Here is an 11,513-nt window from a genome sequence, read left to right on the forward strand (position 1 = left end):
CTGGAAGGATTTAAGAGAACAATCCAGAGGCCTCTCAGAGGGCAGGGGATAGTGCCTGGTCTCATCAGCTCAGGTGAAAACCCTCATAATTTACAGGGCATTGGGTAGAATAGTCTGAAGAGTTTTGCCTCAGGAGTGGGGAAAAAATTAGCCCTAGATCAAATGCTGCTCTGGTCCCACCTGACAAAGCTTAAAAGCAAGACCTGAAAGGATCAAACTGTTTCCAGATAACTTATCCCAGAAAACTCAAGAATATATATAGGAATACAAAAATATCCTGCATCCAACAGGGTAAAATTCACAACATCAGGCATCCAATCAAAAATTACCAGACATGTAAAGAACTACTATTTTGCTATTTTAAAAATAGTTTTCTTGGGGGTTTATTTAATCTTAAATTTTCCTTTAAAAAAAAACTGTCATTTTTATCATTTTCACCTGTGTGTTAATCTCAAAATTCCCTCATCTACATAAATGAACTATTATTCCCCATATGAAATATTAACTCTTCAAAGACAAACGGCATAGTGGTTAAAAGCACAAGCTTTAGAGGCAGAAAAACCATGCTCTGAATAAATTCTTATCTGTGTGTTCCTGAGCAAGCCACTGAACTTCTTTGAGTTTTAGCTTACTTATTTATAAAATGGTATGATAATATTTGCTTCACAGGGCTTCTGTAAGAAATATACAAAGTTAACACTTAATAAAGAGTAGCTATCTTGTCATAATTATCACATTATCATAAGGAAAGTTTAGAAAAGTTAGCATACACTCAAACATTTACTGAGGAACTATCATATGCTAGTTAATATGTAGGTACTAGGAATACAATGACCAAAAAAAAGGCCACTATAAAGAGGACTCAAAGTATATCTTATGTTGAATCTGCATTTAGAAGTTCATCTCAAGTACAAACTTCATATTGTTTCTTAATTTCTAAGTAGGTCAATTGTATTAAGTTCCTCCTATAAAAATTAAAGGTTGATTTTTTTTCCCCTTTGAAAGGGAAAAAATGGGAAATTGTCAGCTTCAACCAATTAGGGCATGTCTAAGAAATTCTGAAATCTAAAAAATGTGATAAAACTTTAATTTAAAAGCAATCTACAATTAACTTCACCTTTCAAAATTATTCTCAAATCAGTAGAACAATTATATTCAGACATAAAATACACAAAATGGACCAATCTGTTATTGTGATCACCTTTTCAGAAAGGCTTGGACTAACAGATGTAAGGATTTAAAATCAAGTTTAAGTTTGTATTTCATTTGCTCATTCCACTTAAATGACAGATGGCTGAAATATTAACCCTGTTAACAAAACATTTGCACTTTCATTATGAATCTGCTTGCCTTACCTCATAACTCCATAAATTCATTTTATTAATTTTACTGTATGGCTGCCCATTTCATTCAAGGTCTTATAAACCCTCTCCAAGTGTAGTCCTAGAACCAGCAACATGAGCAATCACCTGGAAACTTGTCAGAACTACAGAATTTTATTCTGCATACCAGACCAAATGAGTCAGATTTGCATTAAAAAAGAATCCCCACTTTTTTTTTTTTTAACATTTATTTATTTTTGAGAGACTGAAAGAGACAGAGCATGAGTGGGGAAGGAGCAGAGAGAGAGGGAGACACAGAATCCGAAGCAGGCTCCAGGCTCTGAGCTGTCAGCACAGAGCCCGACGCGGGGCTGGAACCCACGAACCCCGAGACCATGACCTGAGCCAAAGTTGGACGCTTAACTGACTGAGCCACCCAGGCGACTCTCTCCAAGTGATTTTATGCACAGTGAAGTCTGAATAGCAAAGTTTTAAATCCTTGATCTTTTTCTGTACTTTTTAATTTTTTTTACAGTATTACAAAAAGTTTATTTGCTTCCAAATGCTGATTGATTTATCTCCAGATAGTAACTCTTCATTAACAATAATTCAATTCAGGGGCGCCTGGGTGGCTCAGTCGGTTGGTTTCAGCTCAGCTCATGATCTCACGGTTTGGGAGTGTGAGTTGAGCCGCATAGGGCTCTGCACTGACAATGCAGAGCCTGCTTGGGATTGTCTCTCCCCCCATTCTCTGCCCCTGCCCGCCCTCAAAATTAAAAAAAATCTTTTTTTAAATAATTCAATTCAGACAAATCAAATCGATATACATATATTAGATGTTCTCTATACAGTATTTATGTCTCAGACTTGACCTCCCCTCTCAACCAGGATTTCAAGTCATAGGAGACTTGCTGTACTATCCATATTTTCTCAAGTCAACATTTTTGTGAGCATTAGCATGTAGCCACTGTGACGAAATCTTCTCTGTAATTAAGCAACTGTCTAGAACAATACCAGACCAGGTCCCCCCATAATTTCAGAAAAATATGAATAACTCAAAATAGTTTCAACCAAGGTTGAGCTTGAAAGTTCCCTAGGGAAAAGATGACCAGAATGACTCTATCCTCCACAATAATATATTTTTGTGCTGTACCTAACACATATTTTTTTTTACTGCAGGTACCACATATTTTTAAAATAAGAAATTCACATGGGACTTAGTACAGTTCTTTAGATGGCTCATCTTTTATTATTACTATTACACAATAGTCACAGTGCACATAAAATAGAACAAATCTTGTTTTCTCTTTCGTTTTTCCAAAAAGAAAAATGACAGACCTAGGCTGAAACTGATCACAGCAGGTAGGATGCTTCAGCACAGATTCAAAGGAAGGTACAAATGTTCAGTTTTCAAAAGCACTGCAAAAGCCAACTTCATCTCTTGTCACTGGAGCTGTGGCTTTATGCCAAACATTTGAGAACTGTTGAAAAGTGCCATTCCTCATAAGCAATTATGAAGAGCTTTGCAAAAAGAAGGGGAAAATAACTGCAATAACAATGAACTCCTTACAACAGCCAAATGTCCATGGCCTCTGGGCTGCAGGATAAGAATCCAAGAGTTACCCATATACATCTGAGTCAATGCACCCAACACAGATGCCTTAGGAGAAAGGGTTTGAAGAGGTGTTAAGAGAAGGTGTGAAGGAATGTGTTGGGCAATCTCAGAAATTACATATGTCCTCAAACATGCCCAGGTTTCTTAGAAGACACAATTATAGATCAGTTATCCTTCTATTTAACTTTACTCATGCCTTTTTGCATTTGCAGCCTGTATAAATTTTCAGAATTAGATAGCTTTCTACGAGAGTACAACTAGGTATTGAACTCCCTTTTTATGGCCCTAGATATATTGATTTCAAGCTTTAAGTAGTGCCCCTAGCTCTAATATTCAAGAATTTGGTGAACAATTCATTATGCCCCTTCCCGACTCTCATCCACAGCCAGGTCTCTAAGAAGACTGGTCTAGAAATGTAGGCTCCACTCCCTCACCTACCCGTCACTCTTCAGCCCACCGCATCTGGCTTGCACCTCTTCACTCCACTGAAACTTCTCTTAGTAAAGACCATAAGGACCGTCATGTTGCTAAACCCAGTGGACATCCCTTCCTTATCATTTTTCTCTTCTTTGCTGCATCATTTAACAAAGTTCACTGTTCTCTTCCTCTTAAAATAACTTTCTGTAGCTTTGATGGGCTTGCTCTCTCCTGAGTGCCTCCCAACTCTCTGTCCCTTGTCAGTCTTCTTTAGGGACTCTGTCTACTCTACCTGATCTACAAATGTTGGACCATCTTGGGACTTGGTCCTGGAATTTCATGTAATCTCATAATTATAAATATCACCTTCATGCTAATGGCACACCTTCATCCTAATAACACATTTACATCTCCAGCCCAGATCTTCCTTCTACACCACTATACCCAACTACCTACTCAACATCTCTACATGAATGTTTCATAAATACATTTAAACTCAGTACATCCAGAACTGAAGCCTTGAATCTTTCATTGTTCCTCCTCCAATGTTTTCAATTCCCTAACCATCTACCCAGTGCTCCTGCTAGAAGCCCAGAAGTCCTTTACTCTCACCACCCATATCCAATCAACCTCCAAATCCTATCATTTTGCCCTCCAAAATATAGTTTTAATATGCCCACTTTCCCCAACCTCACTGCCATCCTCTACAACACCCCCTCCCACTCTAGTCCAAGTCATTATCATCACCTGCCTGCTGCACTGGCATTCTAAGTGATCTTCCTGAATCTACTCATACTCCCTTTCAACCCTATCTTCAGAATTCAGCCAATGATCTTTCAAATACGAAGATTCTCCTACTTAAAACCCTTCAGTGGCTTCCAACTGGTTTTAGGATAATGTTGACAAAGCACCTGTATACCTCTCTAGACAATCTCACCTTATGCTATCACTCCCTTTGTTCTCTAAGTACCAGCCTTATTCTTTTTCTCTATACATCATACATGCCGAGGTTTTCCAGGTATAGGGCCTTTGCACATGCTGCAAACTCTACCTGAAATATTTGTTCTTTTACTCTTTTCCTACCCACTGCTACCCAAACCACACTACCATACACATGCACAGGCACAATCCAAAACTTCAGGGTCCACATCTAATAGACAAACCAGACAGAAAAGAATTGAATGATTAGCAACCCTTGGCGTTAAAATATACCAAATACACCACCACCACAACAGAAAATAACAACAGCAAACGCTCCTATAAATTTATGAGGCACTGTTTTAAGTAATTTATATATATTGATTTGTTCATTGCTCACAACAGCCCTATGAGGTGGCTACTATTACTATCTCTATTTTAAGGTAAGCTAAATAAGGTACAGGGAGGATCCATAACTTAACCAAGGTCACAGAAATTCAGTGGCAAAGCAAGGGTTCAAATTTAGTCCTTCTTCTGTGGGAGTGCCTGTGGGGTGACAACTTGGTTACGGACTATTCAACCCTCCCTTCCACAGAAGGGATGTGGAACCAGTCTAAATAATTATAAAGCTATTTGGATAAATACTCTGTCCTCCGCTAGACTGAAAACATAAATAAACATGGGGCCGATTTCGATCTTGTTCACGGATATATCCCCAGCACCCTGAATGAAATCTAACACATAACTGACGCTCAATAAATAATCTATATTAAATACATAACTACTCCCCTGCATAATTATTTTGAGAATGTATTGGGTCCAATCATGAGATTTAATTTAAAATTTTTTTTTCATGTTTTATTTATTTCTGAGAGAGAGAGGGAGACAGCATGGGCAGGGGCGGGTCAGAGAGAGAGGGAGTCACAGAATCCGAAGCAGGCTCCAGGCTCTGAGCTGTCAGCAGAGTACGACGCGGGGCTCGAACCCACAAACCGTGAGATCATGACCCGAGCTGAAGTCGGAGGCTTAACTGACTGAGCCACCCAGATGCTCCCAATCATGAGATTTTATATAGTTTTTTTTTTCCTATTAGCTGTAGGCTAGCTAGTCCTGTTAGTCCCACGGGATCGCCTCCTTCTGCCTGCCTGGCACTCGAGGACTGGGCCCTGAGCCGCATCTGGCCACGGTCCACCCTCCCTCTCCCACCGCTCCCCCTCCCCCCCACCCGGGAGTGAGCGCCTTGCGGCCTTTCCCGCCCTCAGGCCTCACCTTCCATGTGAGGGAAGAAGCTGTCCCCACGTCCTGACCGGGGACAGGCGGCTCTCCGGTCCCCGAGGGCATGAAGCGTCCATACCGCTGCAGAGGCCATTGGGCTGAGCCTCCTCCTGGGAACTCGAGGCCCACCAGCTCTTTTCCCGCCTCCGCCATATCCAGCTTCCCGACGTGCCCTGCAGGCGGGCACCTGCCAATCTGTGCAGCCAACCAATCAGGAAGCGAGATGGCTCAAAGCCCACCTTCCCCACAAGTGGAAGCCAATGGACGGACCTGAAGATTCCTGCAGGTTCCTGGGGCTGTGGGCGTCACCCTGAATCTTTGTGGCTTTTGTCTCTTCGTTGGCGAAGAGACCGTAAGAGATTGTAACTTCCAACTTGAGGAGGGGTTGGGACGCTGGTAGATAGTAGTTGGCCTCGCCGCACCATCATTGGGGCCCTCACCTACCGTCAGGCCGTCCAGGTCACGGTCCAGCCGCTCAGACTGGGACATTACTGTAAACGGGCTGACTCCCTGTAACTTCTACGCGCTGAAACTAGGCCCACTGAACGAGGCTGCGTGTACACGTGTGTTTCTCTTACAGCAGCCTTTCAGATGGTAACGTCCCTGCCCACTCCAAACCCATCACAACTCAGCATCAATTCTACCCGCCATTCAGGAAGTAAGGCTAGTTTCTCCTCATTCTGTGACCCCATGAACATACTCCCTCCAGACCCTCAAGTTCTCTCCAAAAGAAAGAAGCAAACGGGTAGCATGCTGCCGGCAATAAAAGGTGTGCCTCAATCAAACAGCAGGTGCAATTAAATGACAGGTCTGGGTGATTTATAGTCGACAAAGCACTTCTACACCTGTTATTTCCTTTGTCCTCCCAACAACCTTGTGAATTAAAGAAGAAAAACAGAGCTTACTGCCCCCATTGAATAGGTGGGAGGCAAAACAAGGCCCTGAGGGTAAAAGCGATTTGTCCAGGGCTACATACACAACCAGAGCAAAACTGTGGTCTCCACAATCTCTCCAAGTGTCCGCCCCACTTTCATAGATTTTAGGTAGTCACTGAGTCGGTGTTAAGTCAGAAGCAGAGTATACAGAGGATGGAGAATATGTTATCTAAACACATAAAACAGAGCTATAAAGCAAATACTTTTTTAACATTTACTTATATTTGAGGCGGGAGCAGAGAGATGGAGACAGAATCTGAAGCAGGTTCCAGGCTCTGAGCTATCAGCACAGAGCCGGTCACAGGGCTCAAACTCACAAGCCACGAAATCATGACCTAAGCCGAAGTCAGTCGCTTAACCTACTGAGCCACCCAGGTGCCCAGTGCAAATAATTTTTTTAATGTTTATTTTTGAGGGAGAGAGAGAGAGAAGGAGACAGAGCGTGAGCAAGGGAGGGGCAGAAAGAAGGAGACACAGATTCTGAAGCAGGCTTCAGGCTCCGAGCTCTCAGCACAGAGCCTGATGTGGGACTCGAACTCACAAACTGCAAGATCATGACCTGAGCTGAAGTCAGACACTCAACAGACCGAGCCATCCAGGCGGCCCGCAAATAATTTTTAAAGCTGCATGTCAAAGGGTAGTAAATGCATAAGCAATGGTTGGAGAGGTGGTAATTTACTTACCTTTCAAAGCACTGATTAAATATCCACAGTGTGTGGTTATGCTAGTCACCCTTTGGTTACAGAAATGGTTAAGGCATACATCTAGCCTTCTGGGACCTCAGGATCTTATAAGAAAGATGAGAAGTGCCCATGATACCTGATAGTTACTGCCATGTGAAAGGTACAAACCATGTTCTCTAAGGATTCAGAAGAACAATGGCAGTCATGTTTCAGTGTGAACTTGAAGGGTGAGAAAATTTCCAGAGGGAAGACAGAAGAAACTGGTATTCCATATGGGGGGCAAATTGAGGAGCAAAGTTTCAGGGATGAAGATAGTGACATAATCAGCCAGGGTGCAAGGTGTGTTTGTTTGTTTAATTTTTTTTTATAGTTCATTTATTTTTGAGACGGAGGCAGCATGAGCATGGGAGGTGCAGAGAGAGGGAGACACAGAATCTGAAACAGGCTCCAGGCTCTGAGCTGTCAGCACAGAGCCTGACGCCGGGCTCGAACCCACGAACCGCGAGATCACGACCTGAGCCAAAGTCGGACACTTAACCGACTAAGCCACACAGGCACCCCAAGGGTGCAAGGTGTTTTAAGAAAGATGAAGCCACAAAACTGAGTTGGGCAAAAGTGCACTGAACAGCAGCCAAGGAGAGTGAATTTTACTTGGTAGATGATAAGCAGCTTGGAGAATGTGTGTAGGGGAGTGCCACTATTATAATGGTGGTCTAGGGCAGCCTAATTTTTCAGGGGCATACAGAATAAATTGCATTCAAGGCAAGGGATACATGTTACTTATCTTTCCATTAGCCAGGAGAGCTTGAAAGGGTCAGATTTCTGGAACTGCTTCTGAAGGTCCTCAAATGACACAGCACTACTGCATTTAATGTAGTAGTAAATAGTCAGAAATTTGGTTGGAATCCCAGTTCCACCACTTACCAGCTGTGTGACCTTGGGGAAGTCACTTAACCTCTCTGTAAAACAGGGTTAGCAAATACCTAGCTTACAGGCCACAGGAAGGATAAAATAAGATCATACGAGGGGAAATACTTGGTAAATTACAAAGCAGTACACATGTTGGTGCTTCCTATTTGCAGGGTTAAAGTGACTTTCCGTGGGCTCCCTGTAGGTAGGAGGATGGGAATGGGAGCCTGACATTCGGTCTCAGAGGCGCTCACCTTCCAGGTCCAGGGCTGTGGATGCTGTCAGACACCCTTCACAGGAGCAGATGGTGCTCACAGTTGGGACCCTGTCAGTGCCCAAGGACACCCAGGGCCCTGCTGGGTTCCCACCTGCAAGCTCCCTTCCTAGACAATGCACCTGTGCTTGAGCTTCTGGGGCCACCAGTGTCTGCCAAGAACAGATCATGTCTGCAAAGGGAGCTATGAGAAGGCCACAGCACAATGCACAGAGGCTCTTAAAAACTTATGATATTAACAAACGTGACTTGAGCATTCACAAGGTCCCAGATGCTGTGCGAGGTGCTGGGGATACAGTAGAAAACAAACCAGGGATGGTTTCTACCCTCTTGAAGCTTATAGTCTAGCAGGAGGGTGGAAGGAGTTGGGGAGGGGGTACAGAACACTGAGAAAATTCCTCCATATTTTTAATGGTCATTGTATTTTCTTTTTTAAAGATCTATAATATTTACTGAGGTACAATTTTATACAATGAAAGCACCGATCTTACATGTTCACTTTAGGAAGATTGGACACCTCTATATGCTCATATAATCACCATCCAAAAAAAGATATAAAACTTTTCCAAAAGCCCCAAGTTCTCTTAGGAGTGTCTTATTCCTGTCAACCTCCAACTCCCAAGGGCAACTGTTGGGAGTTTATCACTATGGCTTGGTTTTCCTGTTCCTGAACTTAACATATATGAAACCATACAGAATGTACCCTTTTATATGGGCTTCCTTTGGTCAGTGTAAATTTGTCTTTTGTCTTCATTCCGTGTTGTTATGTGTATCAGTAATTCATTCCTTTTTAGTGCTGAATAGCATTCTATTGTATGATTATGTTGTAATTTGTTCCTCACCTGTTGATGGCCATTTGGGGTTTTTTGGTGCTTTTTTAAAGCTGTTAGGAACAGCTTCTTTTTTTTTTTTTCTTGCACCAGTCTTTTTTATAGATATGTGCTGTCATTTATCTACAATATATACCTAGGAGTGAAATTGCTGTATTCTAGAGAGATGTATGTTTATCCTATACAAAACTACCAAAGAGGGGCACCTGGGTGGCTCAGTCAATTGAGCGTCTGACTCTTGATTTCGGCTCAGGTCATGATCTCACAGTTTCTTTCTTTTTTAAATGTTTAAAATTTTTTTAATGTTTTATTTATTTTTGAGAGAGAGCGCAAGAGAGACAGCATGAGCAGGGGAGGGTCAGAGAGAGAGGGAGACACAGAATCCAAAACAGGCCCCAGGCTCTGAGCTGCCTGTCAGCACAGAACCTGATGCGGGGCTCGGACCCACGAACCGTGAGATCATGACCTGAGCCAAAGCCAGACACCCAACCGACTGAACCACCCAGGCGACCCGATCTCACGGTTTCTGAGATCGAGCCCGACATCCATCTCTGCTGATAATGCAGAGCCTGCTTAGGATTCTCTCTCTCCCTCTCTCTCTGCCCCTTCCTTGCGCGCGCTCTCTCTCTTTCTCAAATAATAAATAAACTTTAAAAAACTGTCAAAGAGTTTGTGGCAGTAGTGCTTGTACAATTCACACTCCTAGTAGCAAAATATGAGAGGTTCAGTTGTCCTTGCTGACATTTGCTTTGTTAAGTCCTTTTAGTTTAGCAGCTCTAGTGGATATATGGTGACATCTCATTGTAGTTTTAATTTGCATCTCCCTGATGATGAATAATATTGAGCCCCATTTCCAATGGCTTACTGGCCATTTGCCTATCTTATTTTATGAAGTGTCTGTTCAAATCATTTGCCATTATTCATTTGTAAGAGTTCTTTACATGTTCTGGATATGTCTTTTGTCGGATGTATGTGTTGAGAATATTTTTCCCATTCTGTGATTTATCTTTTCATGTTCTTCATAATGTTTTTCAAAGAGCAGAATTATTTAATTCTGAATGGAATTCAATTTATTAATCTTTCAGGTGTTGTTGTTGTTGTTGTTGTTGTTTTAGTGCTTTTTGTGTCCTAAGAAATCTTTGCCTACCATAAGGGCGTTCACATACTTTCCAACTTTTACATCTAGGCAAATGGCCCTAAATTGTTTGGAGGAAATGAAGTAGGACTTAAGGTTTGGTTTTTTTTTTTCTTCATGCAGATATATAAGGTTACATAGGAACAACCCTTTACCAAGGACTGTTGGAAATTGGAATATAAATACCCCAATTTCCTCACTCCTCAGGTGGGATAACTTTGAGATTTGTGTAATACCTTGTTTCCCAGAGTTCTATCATGGGATTAGGCTCCAGTTACCCATGCTGTAACTTTCTTCATCATTTTTCTGGTTTTGGCTAGCTTCCTTCCCGTCTCCTTCCCCAACCACTGTTTCCTGGAATCGCCTCTCAGATAAATTACTTTCAGGAATCTTTGTTCCAGGATCTGCTTCTGAGGAACCCAAACTAAGACAGTAACAAACAAGACAGACAGCCCCCCTGCCTTCGTGTATTTCGCTACGATATAGTTGCATACAAGAAGATAGTACAAAAGGCAGTAAGAGGAGGGAGAAGTCACTCTCACATCCAAAGCAGACCCTCCAACGTCAGGCTGACCACCAGTAGCAGAACAACAGCATTTGTGGTCACGACTAATGAATGACAGGTGATTATGAGTTAGCACATCTCCCTCCCTTTAAAGAGGCTGTTACCAGTTTTGGTTTTTAAAACAATTTTTTTAATGTTTTATTTATTTCTGAGAGAGAGAGAAAGAGACACAGCATGAGCAGGGGAGGGTCAGAGAGAGAGGGAGATACAGAATCTGAAACAGGCTCCAGGCTCTGAGCTAGCTGTCAGCACAGAGCCTGATGTGGGCTAGAACCCACAAACCATGTGATCATGACCTGAGCCGAAGTCAGATACTTAACTGACTGAGCCACCCAAGTACCCCCATTTTTTTTTACAAAAACAAAACAACAACCAAAAACCTAGCACCTAAAGTAAAAAAAAAAAAGAAGTTTGTTTATCTCATAGGACATTTTTTATCCCAAATTCTTTCACAATGCAACTCCATTGTGCAGGTAGTATGAATGACAGAGAAATCTTGGCTGCATTAGTAGTCAGCATCATTGTTAGAGGCAGGCTGCAGGGCTGGCTTCAGAATTCTAGTACATCTCTTTCAAAGCAGACCAGGGACCCCATACATTCAGTCAGCACAGGAAATGACAGCTTCAGCCTCTTGG

At 42.2% G+C, this 11,513-nt stretch overlaps 1 protein-coding gene across 1 annotated transcript in view; it reads right to left on the minus strand.

The window, feature by feature from the left end:
• The window catches only part of REC114 (REC114 meiotic recombination protein), a 110,171-nt gene extending 104,464 nt beyond the window's left edge, over positions 1-5,707 (minus strand). The window contains exon 1 of the mRNA XM_077746016.1: positions 5,542-5,707. Within this exon, the coding sequence (XP_077602142.1) occupies positions 5,542-5,700 (159 nt within the window). The 5' untranslated portion in view covers positions 5,701-5,707. The remainder of the gene's footprint in view (positions 1-5,541) is intronic.
• Positions 5,708-11,513: the final 5,806 nt, after the last annotated feature.

This window comes from Crocuta crocuta, unplaced genomic scaffold, assembly GCF_008692635.1.
Source record: "Crocuta crocuta isolate KB4526 unplaced genomic scaffold, BGI_CrCroc_1.0 scaffold130, whole genome shotgun sequence".
In the NCBI taxonomy this organism is placed as follows: domain Eukaryota; kingdom Metazoa; phylum Chordata; class Mammalia; order Carnivora; family Hyaenidae; genus Crocuta; species Crocuta crocuta.